This window comes from Malaclemys terrapin, chromosome 3 (assembly GCF_027887155.1).
Source record: "Malaclemys terrapin pileata isolate rMalTer1 chromosome 3, rMalTer1.hap1, whole genome shotgun sequence".
NCBI classification, from domain to species: domain Eukaryota; kingdom Metazoa; phylum Chordata; order Testudines; family Emydidae; genus Malaclemys; species Malaclemys terrapin.
The window spans coordinates 112,536,877-112,562,152 of NC_071507.1; the positions used below are offsets into that span (position 1 = coordinate 112,536,877).

General features: G+C 40.9%; 1 protein-coding gene across 7 annotated transcripts in view; it reads left to right on the forward strand.

Annotated features, from left to right (window-relative positions):
- Nucleotides 1-25,276, forward strand: part of PTPRK (protein tyrosine phosphatase receptor type K) — a 581,323-nt gene that overhangs the window by 549,558 nt on the left and 6,489 nt on the right. For 3 of the 7 annotated variants that reach the window (XM_054021706.1, XM_054021709.1, XM_054021707.1), the window contains 13 exons: nucleotides 1,576-1,760; nucleotides 3,332-3,419; nucleotides 4,729-4,805; nucleotides 8,147-8,183; nucleotides 9,704-9,801; nucleotides 10,594-10,710; nucleotides 13,550-13,719; nucleotides 14,911-15,046; nucleotides 19,985-20,134; nucleotides 20,715-20,888; nucleotides 22,729-22,860; nucleotides 23,121-23,246; nucleotides 25,090-25,253. In XM_054021706.1, coding sequence (XP_053877681.1) covers nucleotides 1,576-1,760; nucleotides 3,332-3,419; nucleotides 4,729-4,805; nucleotides 8,147-8,183; nucleotides 9,704-9,801; nucleotides 10,594-10,710; nucleotides 13,550-13,719; nucleotides 14,911-15,046; nucleotides 19,985-20,134; nucleotides 20,715-20,888; nucleotides 22,729-22,860; nucleotides 23,121-23,246; nucleotides 25,090-25,253 — 1,654 coding nt within the window. The other 4 variants (XM_054021708.1, XM_054021710.1, XM_054021711.1 and 1 more) reach the window with 2 other exon arrangements.

Consider the following 25,276-nt stretch of genomic DNA (forward strand, 5'->3'; position numbering starts at 1 on the left):
ACTTTTAATGCTATTTATCGTTTAGTCATTTTCTAATCTAATACAGACTTCAAATAAATTTCTTATGTTCTTGTTCACTCTTTGTTTTTTGCTGCTTCAATGGGTTAAAGTGCCTATTACTGGTAAGTATATTGGAAGAAACTAAAGAGAACTGCACATCAAGAGAATATTTGAAATGTGTATGGTTTAATATATATAATACTACAGTAAAAGTGACTGGTACATGTCACTCACGCTATTAGGTGGTTTAATGAGGCATAAATGTATTGAAATTAGCAACTCTTGTGTAACAGCTTACGGAGCGAGGTTACTTACTTTAAGATTGCATTTGATACAGCATTCAAATTTTGTGCACTTTTGGCAGAATTGTAGAGAATTTTTAAATGCAAGGCTCTCTGTCCAGACCTTGAAATGCTGGCCCTATTGCTAGGGCTTTCTGCTTGTTTCTTTGGAAGGGACAAGAGTGGACTGATTGCAAAATAGCATGTATGGGTGTTGGATCTCTTATGGAATGACTTGGAATGATAAACCAGCTTTTGCCTAAGAAAGCATGAAAACAGCAGCAACATACTTCGAGTGGCCAAGTAGCCAAAATCTGGTTTCTGTATTACATTTTATCCTTCTAAATACTACCTGTAATTTTAATTGGAATTTTGAAAGTGGCATTCACCTTTACTTCCTGTGCGAACCAGTCAGTAGAATTGCTGCGTGCTATTAGCATTTCACAAAAGTCGTTGACTCCTTGTCAATAGTGTAAGAAGTGATCCCTTTATGGAGTTTATACATCCGTTTAGGTTTGAGTCGTGCTTTGGAATCCTTCAGGAGGAGAGGATTGTTACATACTCATTTTATAAATAGTATTTCTTTCTTTACTTAAAATGGAGAGTGTCCAGCTGAAATCAGGGCACTTGACAACTCAGCTGTTCAGTTGAAGGATAGGTGGCACAATGATAGTATTAAAGTCTCCACTTCTGTATGTGTTGGTTCTTCATCCCAAATGGATTATGTAGGCTGAACCCTAATATGAAGATTTTTTAATAACAAATGGTATAGCTGTAATCTATAATGTTTGGTGGGGGTGGGGTTGTTTGTTTTTTGAACTGGGATCTGAACTCACTGATTCTGGATGTAGAACCATGGTGAGCTGGAAGCACCGAAGAGCTATCCTCATTCTGTTGCTTATTTCATAGTTTTGTTGTCTTTATTACATAAGCTTGTTTCAGAAAAGTTTAAATTTTGGATAACAGTGAGAAAGTGCACTTTTCTAAAAAGTGACCATTAATGATCTTTGTAGCTTTTTAATGAAGTACCCTTAGACCTTCTGCTCTACAGAAAAGAGAATCTCAATCTTTTCAGTGTGTTTGCAATCAAATAAATAAATTAAATTTAACACCCAGAATGTGGTAGGTGCTGGCTTGCACACTCAGAAATTTTGGGGGAAGGTGAAGTGATGAGAAACTGTAAATCTCTGTTTCAATAATAGGCTGAAAATTTTACTGTAGTTGATTCATTTCAAATGTATACACTAGTGTTAGAATAAATGTTACTTACTTCTCTGGGTTTTTGTAACCACAGATGAGAATCACAGTGCTACAGCCGAGTCCAGTCGCCTGCTGGATGTCCCTCGCTACCTTTGTGAAGGAACAGAGTCCCCTTACCAGACTGGACAGCTGCATCCGGCCATCAGAGTAGCTGATTTGCTGCAACATATTAACCTCATGAAGACATCTGATAGCTATGGTTTTAAAGAGGAATATGAGGTAGAACTTCAGTGATTTATTCATGAATTATTCTTATTAGAAAAACCCCTTGTGAGTACAGTATCTTGTTTGATATGAGGGCTCTTGGTTGCAGAGGGATTAAACTAATTGTAATGGGATGAAAGAAAATTTGACAGTGAGATATATTAGGTAGTGGGATAATCCCAGAGTGAGGTGGGGAGAGGAGTTCTATTATTTGAGACATTCCAAATGACAGTAGTCTGGACTAAGGACTAGACATGTCCAACAGTGAAAAATCCAGCACTGGTGGTGGAGGGTGGGTACATATGGACAGATAGCTCTCCTCCACCTCTGGTTTTGGATTCTCTGGGATGAATCCATTAGGTTAGAATGTCAGAAACAGTACATCCAGTAAAGTGTTACAGCCTAGTTTGCATACAATTACAACTATATTTAAAATGATGTAACAGTTTCCACTTGCTTCCACTTGCTGATTACATTTAGAGCCCTCCCCCCACCACCTACTTATGAATTTAATAGGAGAACAAGACTTAATGCGGATGCATAGCTGTTTTCATCATACCCCTGCCATTTTCCCCTCTTCACTTACATGCATTTCCCCTTTGTCAGTGTTTTCTTATACCGTGCTTCATTTTAGGGCTGTGATTCCATAGTGCACAAAGAGCAGTGACTAGTTTAGTCCCTGATTTCTACTTCTGATGAATGGCCTCCTGCTTCATCTTTCCTTGCCCTAACGTGGGCCAATGGTGGAGAATGTGCTTTTAACTTTGTTTCCATAGTGACTGTTCTGTTTCTGTGGCTGATCTCCCAGGTAGGGGCAGCACAACACCCAGAAAGGAAGCTATAGTGGCACATGCCTTCAGCAGTTAGATAGAAGCGTGGTATACAAGTTGTGGGCAATGGAAAAGAACACAGAGAAAAGTATCATCTGCCATCGCTGAGATAGCAACCTTTATTTTACACCCTTCACAATATGGAGAGGAGTTTGAAAATGTTTTGCTAGTAGTTTTAAAGTTTTAGCTTTAAAATAAGAGCACGAACAGCAAGAGTTTTAGGAGGAGTCTTCATGATTGCTGTGTTCAAGAGTAATACCTGCTCCACTCTAAGTAAAATTATGGAACAGGTAGTAGGTGTCTGAATATATTATGGTACATTATAAGAGGGGGAGGGTCAGTCTGTGTATATTTAATCCGGGATTCCTCTTCTTTTCCTTCCTCCCCACCTTGTGAAGACCGCTAAGCACTTGCCTGTCCATTTCCAGCCCTCCATCAAGCCTCCATCATACCTCCATCTATTTTGGGCCAGGAGGACTGGGTTTGAAATCCCTTTGGAAATCAGTCAGTGACTGATTCATTAGCCTGAGAGAGAGACTCTCCCTCTTCCTATAGCTAAATTTCTACTTCTGCTATGAAGGAAGCTAGTGGGTGACAGATCAGATAATCAAAACTGAGATTCTTTTATAATAGAGAACTGTCAGGACATAATCATGCTATCCTAAAAAAGATGTCCTTAGCAATGTTGTTTTCAAAATTTACATAGGTTTTACTAAAATAATTTCCTTATCTATCTATATATATATATTTTAATAGAGTTTCTTTGAGGGACAGTCAGCATCTTGGGATGTCGCTAAAAAGGATCAAAACAGAACAAAGAACCGATATGGAAACATTATAGCATGTAAGTTCCTAGATGGCTTGCAGTCAGTGTTTGACTGTGCTGATATTAATTGTCATATGCTGCTGTATTTATTGAACAGCTTTTTAAAGTAAAAATAAAAAATGCAGTGGCACATCTGCTTATAAAATCAAATGCTCATTATTGATCAATGTAGAAATACAGTGCTATCTTCAGAATTTGTGCCATTGTCAGATTCTTTCCCTTCAGGGCTAATGTGTGTTTAATTTTTGTTTGTACATAAAATGCATGTGGAGATTAAACATATGAGAGTGACAGAGTAACAAAATCCCTTTGAATGTTACATTAATTGTAGTTTTGTGCAACTATAATTGTATTCCAGGTTAAAGTATATCAGACTGTCCACATGCTCTTTTTGTTGTTGTTGTTGTTCCTTGTAGCCATTGTGTCTGACCGGTTGTGTAACATAGGTGTGTTTTACATTGATGGCTGGGAGCAGGGAGTCCTGACTCTCTCGAATCCTTAGACATAATGCTTTTGATAGCTTAGAGTATGTCTACGCTTAAAATGCTACAGAGGCACAGCTGCACCACTATAGCACTTTTAGTGTACACACTACCCACTCTAACGGGAGGGCTTCTCTCTCGGTGGTGTAAGTAATCCACCTCCCTGAGAGGCTGTAGCTAGGTCAACGGAATAATTCTTCTGTCCACATAGCACTCTCAATACTGGGGGTTAGGTCAGGTTAACTATGCCACTAAGGGGTGTAGACCAGGTCTTAGATTCAAACACAGGGTAAACATATTTGATTAACATTTTATATGGGAATTGTGTATGCAATAATAATGCCACTCATCACATTTAAATGATTGAAAGCATGTTACTAATATGCACATTGCAGTTTTTTAAGGAGCTATATATGAAGTTACATGACGGTGGGAGCAAAGGACTCATAATAGTCAGGACTTTTTGGGTTTCTAGTTTACCATCTCTGCCACTAACTTGTTTTGTGACTTCGGCCAAATCACATAGATTCTTTGTCTCTATTTACCTTATGTATCATTGTGATACCTACTAACTACACAGGGGTAATGAAACTTACTAACCGTTGTGAAACGCTTTCAGACCCTCAGACAAAAGACCCCTCTCTGTGTAACTATAAGGTAATCCCTCCGTTTTAAAGATTTTAAATTGTCAGGCACTAGTAGTTTCCTCAGAAGCCTTTCCAGTGCACTAGATCATTGTAATTTACTGTTGCCTGCCATTTATTTTATATTTATATTCAAGCCAGGTCTGAAGGAACTTCTATTACCTATTTTTGTTTTGTTTTTTTCTTATATTAAATTTACAGATGACCACTCCAGAGTGATTTTGCAACCTGTTGAGGATGATCCTTCTTCAGATTACATTAATGCAAACTATATAGATGTAAGTGGTTGCATGGATTTCTCCCTTTCACCTTGCCAGCTTCTGTGTGTGAAACTTTTTGCATGTTGTGCCTACAAAATTATTGAAAGCTTTTTTTTTTTTAAGAACAAAATGTACACTTTCCTTGTTCTACGTCCCAGTACTCACTGACATTGTTGTGCTTTCTTTCACATCTGACTTTGGTTTGGGCTGTAGATTTGGCTGTACAGGGATGTAAGTACCACTATATGTGAATAACAGCATCCTATTGTAAATATTTGCTATAGACATTGTTCTTAATTACTTTACTTTTCTGTTTTTATTACTAGATACCAATGCATGCTTCATTTAATTTATCTCATGTAATATCTGTTCTTTTTTTCCCCATTTTCTTTTGTGTAAATACTTTATGTATGTACCTGTGTTAAAGAGATCGCTTAGACCGTTAACATAGTTCTAGGTATTGTTACATAAACCAGATAAACTTCCTCTTTAAAAAAGTTACTGTTAACTTAAATTTTATTTTGGATGGTTTTGGTTACTAGCTTTTATTTTCCCCTCCCATTTTTATGTGAGAAGCTGGATAGTATGCTGTAAAGTAGTGGTTCTGAAAGTGTATCGAAGTGGTGTTTCTAATACATGGCTTGGAAAGGAGTTGAGGAGGATAGCCTTGTTTATTTTCTGAAAGGCAACAGTCATCAAGCTGAATATGTAATTAATATTTGATCTTCAGGTGCCAATTGGATTTTATACAGTATATACACAAACATATATATTTACATTATTTTAGAAATGTAGTGTAAGTTTCTTGATTTCTACTGTACATCTTTTTTCAATTTTGAATTTCCAAATTTTGTCAGGAGTTCAAAGGAACAGGAATCTTGAGAGATCTCTGCCATGTATATTGGTCCAGAAAATATAACCTTGTTTAACCGAAACCTTGAGAAAAAAGAGAGTGGGAGGACAAATAATATGGATGAATGAAAGACCTGTAAAAGCAATATCACCCAGAATATTTACTGGGTGTGTTTTAAAGGGCAGTTTTTTCTCAACTTCTTTTATATGTAGCACCACACTAACTCTTTTCCCTTCCAGTGGTGGTTTGTAAAACTTAAGACTCTCTAGGGTATAAAGTTTCTGCTATACTTATAGCACTGAATTTCTTATCTCTGCTACTGTGATGTGTAGGACCAGAGATATTTTGACAAAGGATTTCCACAAAATGTTTCCCCTGATTTGTGATAAATCCTGTTTCTCAGAGGTATGTTATCCCATGTAGACAAAAACACCATCATATCATAACCCAGGAGGAAGACCAGAAACTTACATTGACTCTTTGCTGAAAATATTTCTTACTTTTTCCTGAAAACACGGTGTATAAAGAGAGTGTAGCACTGTGTTAAACTTGTGTAATTTGAAGTTGGGGCTGGGTATTAAAACCTCGTGGGGGATTGGATTGACCTTCCTGGGGTGTTTTTTAAGAATACTGAGTAAGCCGATCCATTCTAAAAACACAAATAAAATGCTGTTCAGAAGGATTTTTATGAGCTGCAAAGGAAGGTAATCAATCGTTGGCAAGGATGGTTAAACAGTTCTCAAAGAGAGAGTTCAAATTGCATGGATACGTGGAAATCTGTCAGTTTAGTGGCAACAAGGGGATACAAGGAGTCTAAAGATCCGTGATTCCTCTAATGAGTGTTTGACCCTGTTGGCTTAGTAAGACTATAACCCAGCAAATAGCTGGGGTTATTTCTCTCACATTCTCACAGAATATCACGTATACCACTTCCTCTCATACTAGCTCTACTAAATTTAGTTCCTTCCTACAACCCTGATCTTTCTACCTTATTACTAGCACCAGCCTGAATAAGTTTTTGATGAGTTAATTTAGTACAGGATCCATTCATCTTGCAGTTCACATGCTAATAATTGACAGTTGATAATGATGTGCAGACCAGCAAGCAATGGAACTTAGCCAGCTAGCTGGAAAGGTTCGGTTGTACAGGTTTGTTTCTGTATATGTGTGTGTGTATATACATGTGTGTGTATCATGTACAATATAATACACAGACACACACTCTGTATAATATTGAAAACATTTTGCAAAACATTCTGTTGTACCCGAATGCAGCAGGGCATTCATTCTACGCACACACACATTGTCCAGCTCTAACATTGGAATGTTCCGTTATTATTATGTATGGCTCTAATAGACATCTTTGTGCATTTGTAATTAAAATTATTTTGATAAGAAAATGAAAATTATATATTGGTTTCATTGCTTATGGCAACAAGGACTAATCATTTTTGGTAATGTGAAGGCAAAGACCATTTTCACTAAATTTAAAATAAGCCACCCGATGCAGTCAGCAGAGAAAGGGGGTGTCAAAAAAGGACTAATTAATAGCCCTAGTGACCTGACTAAGCTAATTTTTACTGTTACAGTACAAGTATGCTCAGGTCCGATGTTAATTTTTCCATTTTATTTGTTACCATTTGAACCTTTTCAGACTTAATAGATCTGTTTGTTATGAGCTATTCAGTGGCGGCTCTTGACTTTTTTGACAGGTGAGGCACAAATCACAAAACAGTTATTTCTACCCCTGAGGTAGAAATAAAGGTTACCTTCTTTATCGTGAAGAAACAGTAGGCAGATTTGGGAGCTGGGCCTGCCACCACTGCCACGGCTACTCAGCTTGCACGGGGTGGTGGGACATGAGGTAGGCTGTAGGGCTCAGCAGGAGCTTCTCTCACACACTCTGAGCTCACCCTGTGGGGGAGGAGGCTGGAGGAGGAGGTGAGGTCACTATGTGTGCAAGAAGCCAGAGGGCCTGTCCCCTGCAAACTCCCTGCTTCCTGGAGCTTAACTGCTACAATCCTGCCTTGGCCTCACCAAGCAGTGGTTACCATAGCAACGCCTTTAAAAAGTGGCTTGTGGGCATGGTAAATTGCCATGATAACATGGCAGCTTCCTGAGGCACAATTAGCTATACCAAGATTTGAACAGCACTATGTCCCTCAAACTTCCTGGTATTGCATTTCGCCACAGGAGAGAGAGAGAGTTGTGAGATTTAAATCAAATAATAATTTGCCCTTAAATCTGTATATATTTATCATTTTTTAAAAAAAGAATATGCAAAATGTGTTTTGTACCTTTTGGGAATTCTTGATTAGGCTGTGCCTCACTTGCCTGGGCTGACGAAGCCGCCCCTGACCTATACACAGTTCTTAGCTACTAGTCTGTTCTGAAAAGGTTTTCTATAGCTAAACTGTCTTACAGTCCATTATGCCTTCGTTTTCCCCTCCCTAGCTTGTTCTGGTTGGTATTAAAGTACAGAAACCAACTTATTCTTCTGTTTTAGGGCTATCAAAGACCAAGTCACTACATTGCAACCCAAGGTAAGAATCTTCCAGAGCAATGTCACCCAGCAAACCTGCTCCATAACGATCAGTGGACTCTGCCCTTTTATGTACAATATAAAAATGGAACCAGAGTTGGTATGTAGTGTATAGTTTGCAGCAGCCACTGTTTATTCTTCTGTGCTGCAGCAATTTAATATAATTTGCCTACATGGAGCATGTATAAATTAAAACTTGCATTAATTTGTTGCACTAAATATTGAGTAACTCCTATTCCCCCTATTACTTTTTCCCCATACAAGTCTAGTCAATAGTTACTACAGTCATTTGCAATTTGAGTGTGAGTGGGGGAAGGGCACGTGGGCTGAAAGAAAAGGGAAATTTCAGCATATCTTAGGTGTTTGTCTTCTCATAGTACTATATGTTACGAAGCTGTGTGGTATTGGTCCAAGACCAATATTGCTGGGGTAAATAATGACATAGTTACCACCATTGTAGCAGTTTTTTGACAAGCTGAGACCAAAGATGGTCTGTCTCTCCCAGGGAGCTTTGACCAGTGAGGCTCTTAGCAGAGAGAAGTGAGGAAAGTCTTCCAAATTCAACACTCTGGAAGGAAAAGGACAGGAGAGGAGGAGGCTTCCATTTTCTGTATAAATCAATCACTTCACACCTCAGGTGAAGCTATGCAAGTTGTAGAAAAGTAAACAGGTTTGACTCAATTGTTTCCATTTCATAATATAGGGACACATTTTAAAGACTGCCTCTAATTATGCATTTGCAACCAATTGCAGGAATAAATAATATGATTTTGTCAGGTAGCTACCCAATTATGGTCACAAATCAAGTAATTAGATGTCTAAATCTAATAATTTTTACTTGTAGTTGATTGTACCTGCAAAATTAGAAGCTAAATGGAAACCTGTTTAACAATTTGGCCCATAAGGTTTTGTCATATATAAGTCCAAAGTCCTTTTCTTTGGGCTCTAATGGAATCTATATATGCCTACCTACTTTTATCGATTATGTTTGCACGCGAACATTTAGTTGTGTTTTAACACATTAATTAATAAGGTTGTAAATTATTGTCCGTACAGGACACAAACGTTTGTTGCCTATTATATTTAGACCTCGGCTACAGCCTACGAGCAAACATAAGTAGAAGCAAGTGCTTGTGTCCTCAATCAAATGTTTGTGTAGTGTCTACACTAGAATTTACAACCACATTAATTAGCAAGTGTTAAAACAAAACTAAAAAATTATATCCACATATGGCTTCTGTCATATTGTCTGAGTAGCTACTACAGTGTATGAGCACTTACACTTTAATATCTTTCAAGTGGTAATTTGGTTAAATTGAGACGCTTCTGCCCCGATTATGAATAACATTATGGTTTAACAACGTCGTCAATATAATGCTGCAATTCTGTAGGGATTATTAGAGCCTTTCATATCTGAGCAAATAACTTTCTGCATATCAAATGCCTATGCTAAAAGATTTTGTTTTTAGTGTTCAGTTGGGTAGTAGTTTTATTACATAGTGTTAAATGTTTTTTTTCCAGGTCCAGTCCATGAAACAGTGTACGATTTTTGGAGAATGATATGGCAGGAACAGTCAGCTTGTGTTGTGATGGTTACAAATTTAGTTGAAGTTGGACGGGTAAGAAACTTTATTTTTAAAATATTATATCCAAAGGATAGCCTCTCAAACTGCTGTTTATCATTGCCGAAGAAAATACAGAAAAGTCTTTTGAAAGACACCCTTAACTCTGGGGATGAAGGGGATAAGATAGTATTTTTCTGAGTTTGTATGTCCTTGCAACTTGAAGTAGCATTATATAATATGGCTGCTTTACAAAGAAAAGACCCAACGAATCAGGCTGTTGCCATGTTATTTTCGTGAATAGGGAACAATGCTGCCTGAATCCATAATACAATATAGTGCATAAGAAACATTTCTATATTACTCTGTGCTCAGATGATCACAGCTAGCTGACTAGACAACAAGTGCACATCATCTTTAACAGCAGATAGAAATCAGCAGATTATTTTGCATTTTAGGATTAGCCAGTCTCTTGAGAATTACTTTAATAAAACACCTGAGATTGCTTTACAACAGCATAATTATTGAAATGGAAAACATCCCACAGCATTAATTAAAACCAGTGAAAAATATGTTTTCCTTACTAGAAAACTATAGAATTCAGATTCACTAATTCAGAAAGATAATTTGGCCTTTGTGGAGAGATGTGTAAATCAGCATAAACACTTAATACTAACATTATGAACAGCTTTCACAGTACTTGATTGGCAGTTCGTGCATCTGGTCCACAGTAGGGTTCATATGACTACATTATCATTTTGAAAGTAATTGTGATATAAATTGTTAAGTTACTATTTGGCATGCTTTCACTTTCGTATGCTTTAAGGTGCCTTTTAATTTTGTTTTTAGGTCAAGTGCTATAAGTACTGGCCTGATGACACCGAAGTTTATGGGGACTTCAAAGTGACTTGTGTGGAAATGGAGCCACTTGCGGAGTACGTAGTAAGGACATTCACCCTTGAAAGGGTAAGCCCTTTGAAAGACATCAGAATATTGCTACTTTGCAGCTCAGTTTGTTAAACAGTGTCTTTCACATATTCATGTATAATACCAAATCATTCTGCCTAATTAACAATTCCATAATGCAGAATTTATTTTACCATGGGAGGAATATGTTACATCATTGGTTCCCAATCATTCATATACCCATAGCTCTTGTACTTCAATTTGTTTTGACTGGTGGTGTACACTTCCCTTCCTGACCTTAAAAACGAGCCTGTTTGCTGGGCCCAAGTACATTGTTCTTAACAATCTTCCATTCACTGGGGCATGTCCTGACCCTTACAGGAGTTAATGTTGCTCCAATACCCTGACTTGTGCATTACTTAGGGTATATCTACAATACGAAATTAGGTCGATTTTATAGAAGTCAATTTTTAGAAATCAATTTTATACAGTCATAGAATCATAGAATCATAGAATATCAGAGTTGGAAGGGACCTCAAGAGGTCATCTAGTCCAACCCCCTGCTCAAAGTCCATTGTGTATGTCCCCACTAAGTGCATTAAGTCGGTGGAGTGTGTCCTCACTACCGTGGCTAGCATCGACTTATGGAGCGGTGCACTGCAGGTAGCTATCCCATAGTTCCCGCAGTCTCCGCTGCCCATTGGAATTCTGGGTTAAGCTCCCAATGCCTGATGGGGCAAAAACATTGTCATGGGTGGTTTTGGGTACGTGTTTGTCAGTCGCCCCTCCCTCCATGAACGCAACGACAGACAATTGTTTTGCACTTTTTTTCCTGGGTTACCAGAGCAGACGCCATACCACGCCATACCATGGCAGCATCGCATGGTCGCACCTACCCCAGCCTACCCCTTGCTCCCATGGCTCATGAAGCCTGGACAGTAGTAAGGAGCAGTTCAACTATAGGCTGAGCAGGTGCAGAATGGTGGTAGAATGTGCCTTTGGACGTTTAAAAGCTCGCTGGTGCTGTTTGCTAACTAGGTCAGACCTCAGCGCAACCAACATTCCCATTGTTATTGCTGCTTGTTGCATGCGCCATAATATCTGGGAAAGTAAGGGGGAGACGTTTATGGTGGGGTGGGATGTTGAAGCAAATTGCCTGGCGTCTGATTATGAGCAGCCAGACACCAGGGCGATTAGAAGACCACAGCAAGGTGTGCTGCACATCAGATAGGCTTTGAAAACCAGTTTCATGACTGGCCAGGCTTTGGTGTGACAGTTGTGTGTGTTTCTCCTTGATGCAAACCCGCCCCCTTTGTTGATTTTGATTCCCTGTAAGCTAATCACCCTCCCCCCTTCGAAATAAAGTAACTGTTGTTTTGAAACCATACATTCTTTCTTTATTAAAAAAAAAAAGAGAGGGATAACGGATAAGGTAGCCCGGATGGGGTGGGGGAGGAGGGAAGGACAAAGCCACATTGCTTATTGTAGCCACACTAAAAATCAAACTGTTTGAATGACAGCCTTCTGTTGCTTGGGCCATCCTCTGCAGTGGAGTGGCTGGGTGCCCGGAGCCTCTCTTTTCCCCCCACCCCCACCCCACGTTCTTGGGCTTCTGGGTGAGGAGGCTATGGAACATGGGGAGGAGGGGAGGCGGTTATACAGTGGATGCAGCGGGGGTCTGTGCTCTTGTTGGCTTTCCTGCAGCTCCAACAGACACTTCATCATGTCCGTTTGCTCCCCCATTAGCCTCAGAATCGCATCCTGCCTCCGCTCTTCGCGCTCACTTAATTCTTTCCTGGCCTCTGCCACTGAATGCCTCCATGCATTAAGCTGTGCCCTATCAGTGCAGAAGGACTGCATGAGCTCGGAAAACATGTCATCGGCAGTGGGCTTTTTTCACCTTCTAATCTGCAATAACCTCAGGGACTGAGGGGGAGTGTAGAAACATTCTACGCTGTACAATTCTGAGGGGACTTCATGGTCACCAGTGCTGCTGAGTTCGCCACGCTGACCAAACAGGGAAATGAAATTCAAAAGTTCCCAGGGCTTTTCCTGTGTACCTGGCTAGTGCATCGGAGTTCAAAGTGCTGTCCAGAGTGGTCACAATGGAGCACTCTGGGATAGCTCCCAAAGGCCAATACTGTCGATTTGCGTCTGCACTACCCCAAATTCGACCTAGCAAGGTCGATTTTAGCGCTACTCCCCTCGTCAGGGAGGAGTACAGAAGTCGATTTTAAGAGCCCTTTAGGTTGACAGAACAGGGTTGGTTGTGTGGACGCAGTCATTTTTAAATCGACCTAATGCAGCTAAATTCGACCTAACCCCGTAGTGTAGACCAGGGCTAAGAGTATGAGCATAAACTAATATTAGGTAGCAAATACTAGCTGGTGTGGAACAGCTGTGGTCTTCTGGTATAACTGTTACGCCTGTCTGCGTGGGTTGGAGAATCATAATTTTATATATAGAAACATCAGTAAAATGCTTTTTTTTGTGTTGACTCTAAAAACTATTAGAACAGTTGGTCTAGCATACTTTAATAGCAAATATAAGTATTATGTGTTTCAGATTTGCAGTACATTATCAAAATATCACACTATGGCACCATTATACTATGTAAGCCTTATGGGATAAGATGCCAGTCAGTTTAGAATGGATTCTGCTCTTTTTATGTATATTTGATAAAGATGAACCAGCAATTTATTAATAGCCATGTTTATATTCCATTGTAAAATCAGTTTTCCATAAAACATAGAATGCCATGTTCTTTGCTTAAATTATTTTGAGAAGACAATATGTAGATTCTAGCAGTGTTGTCATTGCTTGACTCAGAAAATATTTTGGGTGTTGAATATTTTGAGTTTAATAACCTCTTTCAAAATATTATTTTTGTCTTTGGCAGAGAGGTTACAATGAAATCCGTGAACTTAAACAGTTCCATTTCACAGGCTGGCCAGATCATGGAGTTCCTTACAATGCCACAGGCCTCCTTTCATTTATACGTCGAGTCAAATTGTCTAACCCTCCTAGTGCCGGGCCTATTGTTGTACATTGCAGGTGTGTAGAGAAGAGGTAGATGAATTTTCTACAACTTTATACGTGAGCTTGTATCGTGGTCTCTTGTGAAGTTGTGGAGTTTGTCTTTTTGTTGTTTAACTTTTGGGAATGAATTTGCTCTTTCAACCTCCTGTCCATCCTGGAAGCAGAACTAGGCTAGGTACAGCAATGTTTAAACATAGCTTGATTTTAGTACAATTTCCCCGATTGGTACGGACAGATATTTTTTCCTCAAAACTGTTAGTCAAACCTTGTTATAATGTAGGCTAACGTTTAACGTGCTCTATGGCAAAATTTTATGACAGAGTACTAGGATGGTATTTTGTTACTGCTATGTTGACATTTAAAATGTGCCTTTGTGAAATATAATTTTAAGTAGAATATTTAATTGAACATATGGCAACAAATAGATCCATCCAGTGAAGCAACATCCTGAAAAGAGCCTGGATATTGGATAGAGTGGGAACAACTAAAGAGTGTTGTTTTCCATGTACGTTTTGCAAATTTTCCCTTATGGGGCACAGTTCGTTGAAATATGATTTCTTGGCAAATCCATCTAATGTGTTAACTACATTCTGCACATAGAGTTAGCCAAGTTGTGCATGTTGCAGGAATTCACTTTTCAAATATCTATAATAGCTATGTAAAAACCAGGAGAGACTCCCATACAATCCTGATATTGCACCAGAAGATTGTTAGCTGCCTAAACCAGAGTATAGGGGAGAGTCTACATTTTACAGTCAAACTTTCTTACCTGAAATTGTCCCTTGGGAAAAAAAGGTCCTCCTTAGTCTCTCTGAATAAAGATAAGTCTTACATGTTTTGAAGGGATTCCATAAAGAGCATAGTCATCCTGAAGATCTCTGTTATCTAACAAGTCTGTTATTACAGTTTTGTTTCTGGACCATGAAGGAATGTTCTGAGATACTAAAAAGGAACCTCACTGATACTGTTTTTACCTAACCTGAGATCTTTGAAAAGTTCTTGCTTTTGAGTTGTATACATTTCATGTGTGTTTAAATGCTATTCTGAAGAATAAAGGGGGAAACTGGAGATTCTTTGTAATGGTTGGAAAGATATGTATGAGAACTTAGGTTAGTGTTCGAAGTGTGTACTTGTAAACGCCAAAGACAGTTTGCTAAATTTGTGAGGTAGATTTTCTGGATTGTGGGGAGTACTCTGAAATTATTTCCTAATTCTTTCCAGTGCTGGTGCTGGACGAACTGGCTGTTACATTGTGATTGACATCATGCTAGACATGGCAGAAAGAGAAGGTGTTGTGGACATCTACAATTGTGTCAAAGCCTTACGGTCACGTCGCATCAACATGGTACAAACAGAGGTATGATAGCTTATCTGCAATGGATCTAAAACTTTCCTAGCTGCATTAAGTCAGAATTTTATTTCTGTAATCAATACAGCAAAATCCTCTTCATCGGTCACCCATCCCGCCCTCCCCACCAGCAGATGGCTATTTATCCACAGTAAGAAGAATTTCTGAATGAGAACAGTACTATGGAGCCAGGAGCAGCCTTTTGCCTGCTCCCAAACTGGAGCCCATCCAATCCAGAACAATAGAACCCAGTAGCTTCCACACCCTCCAGCATCAGCACGGTCCAAACCACCTTCCAAGCGCTGGGCCTACTGATAAAAGAGCAAAAGTCAACTCTTGTCCTGGCTCAGAGAATAGAATTTTTTGGGTGGTGCTTGACTCGACCCAACCCAGGGCCTTTCTGCCAGAGGCCTGATTCCGGACTATGTTGGACCTGATATCCAATGTTATGGTCCATCCAATTACGACAGCTCGGGTTTGCCTCAAGCTACTGAAGCACATGATGGCATGCACAACTTACGTGGTTCAGGGTGCAAGACTGTGCCTCAGACCCCTCCAGATGTGGCTAGCATCAGTATACTCCCTAAGCAGACACCACTTGAACTCCAGTACGCCCCTAGTCTTTGCCTCCCTGCACTGGTGGAAAGAATCAAGATCGGTAATGATGGGGTTGCCCTTTATTACCTTTCAACCATCAGTAGTTTTAATCTTGGATGCATCAGACCTAGAGTGGAGAGCCCACATTAGGACACAGGGCCTCTGGTCCCAAGAAGAACTCTCCCTGCACATAAACCTCAGGGAGCTCAGGGCAGTACACTTAGCTTGCCAAGTGTTCCTTCCCCAGATCTCAGGTGATGTGGTGCAAGTCCTGATAGACAATACCACAGACATGTTCTGTATCAACAAGCAGGGAGGTGCCCGATCTTCAGCTCTTTGTCAGGAGGCTATCTGTCTGGGATTTCTGCACGAAGTACTCCATTCATCCCGAGGTGTCACCTCTCCCAGGAGCCTGGATTGTACTGGCAGATCACCTCAGCAGATCCCTTTCCTCTCACCATGAGTGGTCCCTTCACCTGAAGGCACCAAGTTAATCTTCCACAGGCCGGGGCCTCCCCAGGTGGACCTGTTTATTATCAGACAGAACAGAATATGCCATCAGTTTTGCTCGCTGTCTGGGCACAGCTCAGGCTCCCTCTCCAATGCTTTCCTGCTCCCATTGACAGAGCTCCGATTCTATGCCTTTCCTCCAATCCCTCTGGTTTACAAGGTCCTCCTAAAAGTCAAACGAACAAGGCAAGAATCATTCTGACTGGTTTGGTGTGCTCCCGGATCTGTTAGTAGCAGCTGCACTCTCGCTCCCACTCAGCCCCTAATCTCACAAGACCACGGCAGGTTGCTTCACCCAAACCTCGCTTCCCTGCTCCTAACTGCATGGATGCTGCATGGCTGAACCCAGAAGAACAGGCTTGCTCAGAACAGGTCCAGCAGGTCTTGCTGTGTTGTAGAAAAGCGTCCACCAGGGCTACCTACCTGGCCAAATGGAAGCGCTTCTCAACATTGCATCTCAATGAGCTCTCTCTCCATCTCGATCTTCCCTTCAGTCTATGTTGGACTACTTGCTCCACTTAAAGCAACAGGGCCTGATTCCTCTTGTCTATCAAGGTGCACTTAGCAGCCATCTCAGCTTTCCACCCACCGGTGAACAGCAGGTCAGTGTTCTCCCACGAGATGGCTGTATGTTTCTCAAAGGGCTGGAGAAGCTCTATCCTCAGGTCCGTGAGCCAATTCCCCCATGGGACTTAAACCTGGTTCTGTCAAAACCTTTTGACAAAAACTTTTGTCCTGAAGGAACAAAATGGACACCATGTAGAGTCAAGCACGTGAGTTTATTCCGCACAGCACTGGCGGAGTGTCACTTTGCTTATTAGGCTCAGAGACACTTCCAAGCAATTGATTACAATAGATTATATAGGGTATTCATGGGTGGAGGGAAGCGATGGGGTGGGAGGTCCCGAGCCCCTGGATAGGTTCTAGCAGCAAGACAAGATAAGCACAATAAGCCAATAGTCTAAAAGATTACATAATGGCTCCGTCCATGGTTTCAGGTTAACATACAACATACTGTGTACCGGGGGAGGGATAGCTCAGTGGTTTGAGCATTGGCCTGCTAAACCCAGCGTTGTGAGTTCAATCCTTGAAGAGGCCATTTAGGGATCTGGGGCAAAAATCTGGGGATTGGTCCTGCTCTGAGCAGCGGGTTGGACTAGATGACCTCCTGAGGTCCCTTCCAACCCTGATATTCTATGGTTTTATAAGTTGAATCCTGATTTGGGGTCCATAGGAATGAGGCAGCTCTTCTCATTGTCCAACAGGTACATTCCTGGGGGTTAAAGCAGAAAGACATTGAAAAGTACATGGCAATAGAAATTGTTTTCAGGGTGCCCCATTTTGTTCCTAAAAGCTAACGTTGGCATCTAGGGATGGGATGCATCTGTGGAAGGGAGGATGTCATATCTCATACTGACATGTTTGGGCCTCTCCATGAACTCTAGGCTGGTATGTAGGGAGGGTATTTGCTATCTCCTTCCTGCACTAAGGAGTGGATATTTTGAGGCCCCTTCCAATGTTTGGTATGTCTGTAACTTCTGATAAGGACACCAATTACTGCTCCCCATCTGGAATTCTGCTGACTATGCTTTATCTAATAAGAAGCAAGGTTGTCGCTGGTTTATTCAGCTTTTCTTAGGCAATATTATTCATTGTTAACTAGGCCTCCAGCTCAAACCAAGCTTTGGACTTTGGGCCTATGTGAAAAGTTGCTGACAGAGCCTGCGGTCAGGATTTTATAGACAGCAAATGGATCATGGTCCTTCAGGTCCCCTCTTCAAGCCGCTAGCATCATGCCCCCTGTTGCAATCACCTTGGCTGGAATCTCTGAAATCAAGACCTTTACATCAGAACCACCTCACATGGAGTTCTTCAAGGACAAGGTCCAGCCATGCCCTGACCTGGCCTTCCTGCTACAATTTCATATCAATCAGGCCAGCCAAGAGCCCAGGCCTCATCAGCAGAGTTCCTCTCACAGTTCCCAATCCAGGACATTTGCAGGGCCACAACCTAGTCATCAGCACAGACCTTCGCTTCTCACTACACCATCACCCAACAGGCCTGGGACAACGCTCGTTTTGGGAGAGCGGTGTTGCTGTCAGCGTGTCCATGACCTCTAGCCCACCTCCTGGGGTACTGCTTGTGAGTCACCTAACATGGAATGGACATGAGCAAGCACTCGAAGAAGAAAAAATAGTTACTAACCTTTCTATAACTGTCGTTCTTCAAGGTGTGTTGCTCATGTCCGTGCCACGACCCACCCTCCTGCCCCTCTGTCAGAGTTAAGGACAAGAAGCAACTGAGAGGGTGCAGAGCTGGCAGCACTCTTTAAACCGGCGCATAAGTGCACAGCACCAGCGAGTGCTAAAGCCGGCTTGACAGATACCACTAAGGGAAAAATCTCTGGCAGTGGTGCACAAATACACCTAACATGGAATGGACATGAGCAGCAAGACATCTCAAAGAATACAGAAAGGTTAGTAACCGTTTTCTCTAATAACAAAGTAATAAAAGCTACCATCATGAAGCGTTCACACCACTGAGTCACCACACAATCTTACTGTCATTCTCATGGTCCCTTCCACTTACTCTCCCAGTTGTTTGTTACCTCTTGTCTATCCTTGGATTTTAAATTCTTTGTGGGCAGAGACTGTCTGTTACAAACTCTCTGATGTGACTAACACACGGTGGGGGTTGCAGGCTTGCCGTCAGAAATTCTGGGGGGCCGGGGCAGAAGTGACACATCCGTCACTTCCAGGACCACCCGCGCTGGCCAATCATGCCGGCCCAGGGGCTCCCCCAAAGCATGGGTCCCAGAGCAGTTTCGCATCCCTAGGAGTCCCGCGGGCCGCCCAGGCGATTTAAAAGACAGAAGCCGCCGAATTGCTGCCGTGGGCAGCTGAACATAGAAGCTGCCACTGAATTGCTGCCGCCATGGAAACGCGCGTGCCGTCCTAACGGGACATGGACTGCCCCCACCGTCCACGGCAGCAATTTGGCGCGCTGCTTGGGGCAGCAAAAACACACGGACTGCCGCCCCGTGCAGATTGCCACCCCAAGCATCTGCTTCAAATGCTGGTGCCTGGAGCCAGCCCTGGCCCCGGCTCCCAGCTGCCACGGCTGTTACTGTGGCCCCGGCACCCAGGGGGCCCCAGGCCCTTTTAAATTGCCCGGGCGCCTGGGCAATTGCTCCCTTTGCCGTCCCCTGTCGACAGGCCTGTGGCGTTGTATAATATTTGACAAAAGATACTGTTGGAATAATAATGCGGCTGGCTGGGGGCTGCAGACTCACTGGACAGGCCAACAGAATCAGGAGGAAGCATTTCCTGTATTGGCGTAATGCTGAGTCTATTGCCTGCCCCAGTGCTAGGTATGAGACACTAGGTATACCAGTCCACACGCATATAAGTAGCATGAAATATGCCACATAATTGCTAGGAGCAGGTAGTGCTTGAAGCATTGTATATGCTTTCTTTATGTATCACGGAACTGAAAGCTACTATTAAGGGAGCAAATAAGCAGAACCAGCATGAAACTGTCTCCCACACTGACCTATGCACCACAAAATCGCCTGAAAATTCCCCCATTAAGCGAATTAGTGTACTTATGCTCTTACTATTGCTGGACTTAAATTGGTTCTCAGGGAAACATACTGATTAACTGCATCCCAGTTAGGCAGATTGTACTGTACTTAAGGTGCTAAAGCAATATCCAATGGATTGATGGAAGCTGCTTTGAATAAGATTTATAGAGGGGGAAGATCTGCTTATCTTGAAGGAAAGTAAGATTTTATTTTGTTTTTAAATTGCTAGATTTTTCTTTTCTTTTCCTCTTTGGTAGGAGCAGTACATCTTTATTCATGATGCCATTCTGGAAGCTTGCTTATGTGGAGAAACTGCCATCCCTGTCTGTGAATTCAAAGCTGCATATTTTGATATGATTAGAATAGACTCTCAGACGAACTCTTCACATCTCAAAGATGAATTTCAGGTATTTATAATTACTGGTAGCTCTTCATAGAATAGCAACTTTTTTTGCCTCTAGGTACATATAATTTCTTTTAAGAAAAAAGACTTTCATAACAAATTCATAACCTTTGTCCCTTTCTTGTATTTAAGATAATATAGCACCCTTTTCTTTTATTATGTACTTTACAAGGTCACTCTTAAATATGAAATACCCTTCTTAGATTATAATTGCAATAGACTGCTGACTATAATGAACAGTACTGACCTTGAACTGGCAGGATGGGGGAGTTATTTTGCATTTTAAGCAAGTGAGACATAGTTCATGTGTTTCACAAGATTCTCTTCTATTTTCTTCCCTTTTGGATTGCATGTTAGGGGGGGATGCGCTTAGAGGATCCGTTCAGCAGTTCCTGATGTGTCTTCGTACCTGAGCTTTCATTCATTTAAACTGAAAAAATGTCAAGTTTCTCAAGCAGACACATGCTCTTGTTTGCTTGTAATTTTTCATGTTTCCCACATTGCAACATTTTAAATGAATGAATTTCAAGAACACTGTACATAAGATGCACTATAACATGATATTGATTCCCTCTGCTGTTTAGACCCTGAATTCTGTGACCCCTCGGCTGCAAGCTGAAGATTGCAGCATAGCCTGCTTGCCAAGGAATCATGACAAGAATCGCTTCATGGATATGCTGCCACCTGACAGATGTCTGCCTTTCTTAATTACTATTGATGGGGAGAGCAGCAACTATATCAATGCTGCTCTTATGGATGTAAGAGACTATCTCCTTTGTCTACGTAATGTGCCATGAAAAGCTGTGTAATATGAGAGAGAACTCTTGCTGGTTAAAGAAAGGGTAATTTTTTCTTCCTGTAGTGTTCAGTAAAATGGTCTTAACAAAGAAGGGAGAGGGAAGTCTTGGCAACATTTTTAAAATCCACTAATTTTTGTTGTTCCTTTACAACATTAGATATCTCAGATGTCTCAGTGCTTCTGTGATCCTCTGGAAAGCTGGGAACTCCCCTTTTTAATAGTATACCTCTACCTCGATATAACGTGACCCAATATAACACAAATTCTGATATAACGCGGTAAAACAGTGCTCCGGGGGGGGGGGGCTGCTCACTCCGGTGGATCAAAGTAAGTTCAATTTACCCCGGTTTCACCTATAACGCGGTAAGATTTTTTGGCTCCCGAGGACAGCGTTATATCGAGGTAGAGGTGTATTGTATTAAATCTCCAATTTCCATTCCTCCATAGTTACAATATATAGCATCTTCAAATCTGTCACTGGTCCAGAAATGAATACTGCTCATCTGAGCTTTGGGCTAACAATTTGTGGGTAGCAATTGCATATTTGTTAGGGGGAAAAGGAAGTCCTGAGAAGCCACCCCATCCCCTTCCATCTCAGCACCCATGCCCCCAAATATGATCTGATGTAACAGTCCCACAATAGCTGGTATCCCTTGTGTTGTCTCTCCTCCTTCTGCTACTTGCAACCCATGTGTTGCCGGGACACCAGGAGCTGGAGGCTGCAGGGAGTAGATCCGAACACCCTGTTCTCAGCCTCCAGGAGGTTAGTCCCATTGAAGCCTTAGTTTGCACTGCTTTGTGCCTCCTCTCTGCTGCCAGCAGTCTATGTGCTACAGGGCCAGAAGTTCCCCAGTGGCAGCCACATGGACTGCAGCCATCAGGAGATAGAGCAGCTCCAGTTCTATCAGGAGTATTCCAGTCGCAGTAGGAGGTAGTGCAGCCTGAGTACATCAGTAACTACACAGCTGTGTCCTTACCAGTGGGAATTAGTCCCTAATTACCAGCCTTCTCTGCCTTTAAAAATAACTGCCAGCTCTCCCCCCCCCCCCCCCCCGACTATGTGCATGACAGTCACTTGCTGGTCTTCTGTTGACTCCTTCCACTAGTGACAACATAGCAATGCTCACAGCCTGAGTCGAACCCCAACCAAGAGATGCAGGGAGGGGATGTAAAATGCCAAAAGACTTCTCCAATAAAACTATTTTTAAAAGTTTTTTTTTAAACTTGAAAACTTTTTGATGTCAGCCCAAAGAGCGGTTTATAAAGAAAAGAAAATAGCTTTAAGCTCAGTTAGGGGAGGAAAGGTGGCCTTGTGGTTATCGCACCATCATGGGACTCAAGGTCTAGGTCCAGTTCCTGGCTGAGTCACAGACTTCTTGTGTGAACTTGGTTAAATCAATCTTTCTGTGCCTCAGTATCCCCCTCTGTAAAATGGAGCTAATACATCTCTACTTTGTCTCCCAAGTATTCTAAGATAATCTGAAACCATGATGAATGCATGTAATATAAGCACCAGTTCAGCAAAATATGCAACAATGGGCTCAACTTTTGAGTGATTAATTTAAAGGGGATTTATGCATATGTGACCTGGTTTGTGGTGGTTTTTTTTTGTTTTTTTTGTTTTTTTGTTTTTTCCACTTTAAGATCTCTTATTGTCTGAATAGTTGTTCTGGTTAAAATTGCTAGATTTTATTCCACTACATTGTTTTAGTTATGTTGCCAAGAGGCCCAGACTTTGCATAATCGTTATTCAGTGCTTTCTTTACTAATATTCCCCTATTCACTCCTTTTCTTTACAGAGCTACAGGCAACCAGCTGCTTTCATTGTCACACAACATCCTTTGCCAAACACTGTGAAAGATTTCTGGAGATTAGTGTATGACTATGGCTGTACCTCTCTTGTAATGTTAAATGAAGTTGATTTAGCACAGGTTAGTGTTTGTGTATGGGGGTTTTGTGAACAAATTAATGCATCAAGGTGGTTACGCTTTGTAATAGGGTGAATGTAATTACAGTGCAGTTTCATTGCAATTACAGTGTAATTACCCTGTGGCTTTGCTTTTCAATAACTAACTAGTATTAATTAACATACCTATTACTGTACTATAAAGTGTGTTACAATAATAATGAAATACTACAATATTCATGATGCAACTTAAATTTTAATTATATCCATTTTATTCTTGTTCAGGGCTGTCCACAGTATTGGCCTGAAGAAGGAATGCTGCGATATGGTCCTATTCAAGTGGAATGCATGTCTTGTTCAATGGATTGTGATGTAATAAACAGAATTTTCAGGATATGCAATCTAACAAGAGTAAGTATCATCATAATGACAACAGCTAACTGAGCTATTGTGGATTTGAGTATTACATAATACTAAATATACAATATTAATTCTCTTCAGACATTAAGCAGAACAGAATTAAACATTCAGTTCCTAAGATTTAACTATTTTTCTACAGCTGCCTATAATGGACACAAGCAGTATTTCATTTTATAACTGTCATATGAAATTGCATGTAAGCATATCTGAAGGACACTTGTGGTTATGTAATTAACACCTCATGGGCCTTGTGGTGCAAGAACCACAAAACAAAGCAGAAGCATTATGACATTCTACTAAATATGTGTGAAAAGACTCAAAGTTATTCTGGTTTTGGAGGTTCTTGAGACACTGTGCCCTGACCTACATTTACTAACATGTTCTCTCCACCTCCAGTAATGATGCAAGTCTTGATGCACTTTTCCTCTTTTATCCATTACTGTCTCTGTCGTCTTTAATGTTGTCCTGCATTCTTTCAACACTCTCTCAAATCCTGCGTACCAGCCACTACCTTCTCCTTCAGATCTCCACTAGAAACTCATTTCTGCTATGTTGCCTGCATGCAATGAGTTAAAGAAAAATTTGTGAGAACCAGTAGGTTAAGCTGTTGTAAACATCCCCCACTTTATTACCCTCACTTGTTACATCTCATATTTAGCGATCAAGTTCGGACACGTCTGTGAAGTACATAGCATATTTCTAATTTAACTCATAAATGATTATGATAATGGATATGGGGAAACAAAAGGGTGTTGCAAAGGCTCTTCTGTCAGGTTTTGATTTCCCAAGCTATTTTTCATAGATGGTTCAGAACTGGGTCATGTTTTATCCATACTCTATGCTTTAGTTGAAAGGAGTGCTAAGCAAAATGTTTTCATCTCTCTTTTGAACTCTCCTTGTTGTGTCTGGGAAATTCAATACAGTGTAGAGATATTAATACATTTAATGATTATGCTGTAGTCCTTTTTTGTTTTATATTTTGTAGTTTCCTTGTTCCTGTCTCTTTCACTTGTTCCATCTCTTATTTTCATTCTCTCCATTTCTTTTGGCTTTTAATTTTTTGTTTCCTCTGTCTCTCTCCATTCTCCCTTTCCTGTGAACCTTTCTTTCTCTCTGCACCATCTCTTTTCCCCCCAGGACCCCACATCTCTTTCCATCTTTGCCTGCCCCCGCTACATGAAACCAGAGTGAGTTATTTATTCTTTAGGGCAGCCAGGTACAGGAAACCTTTTCTGAAACATTCTAAGCCACCCCAGAACACTCTGTGTCTGAAACTCAGTTTAGGAAAGGCTCAGAGATCTGTCATCAGGATATGATGGGCTGGCAAAAGGAGCAGACTCCATTCAAGCAAAAAACATATTTGTACACCACCATCATTTGTTGTTGTTTTATAACTGGAAATACTTTGTCAGGATAAGTGCTCCTACAGAGCCACTGCATTTCTGTAAGGTCTACAGATTCAACAACAGGGTTTTTTATTGCTTATGTAGAGGTAGAATTTAAAAAAAAAACCCTAACTATTTAGAATCCAGAGAAATATCCCTGTTAGTTTATTTAGGAGAGGTTAAATTAGTGGCCCTATAAATTTTGATGTCCTAATTGCAACTACTCCAGAACATTTTCTTCTTAAACTTGTTCCATTGCGCCCTACTTCTGTAATTCTTACACAGACACCTTTATGCTATCTCTTTGTATGTGTGCTCAGCACATACATGTAATGGAATTTGTGTGCAATATATACTCTGATTTAGTTTCACATTGTTTTATCTGTTTAGTTTTCATAAACTGATTATAAATGTGCCATGTTAATGTAAAGTGGTTTGGCTTCCATCAGCCACAGGAAGGCTATCTGATGGTGCAGCAATTCCAGTATTTGGGATGGACTTCTCACAGAGACATTCCAGGCTCCAAGAGATCATTTTTGAAGTTAATTCTTCAAGTTGAAAAATGGCAAGAGGAATGTGAAGAAGGGGAAGGCCGAACTATCATTCACTGTCTGTGAGTAATTTTGTTGTGGCCGA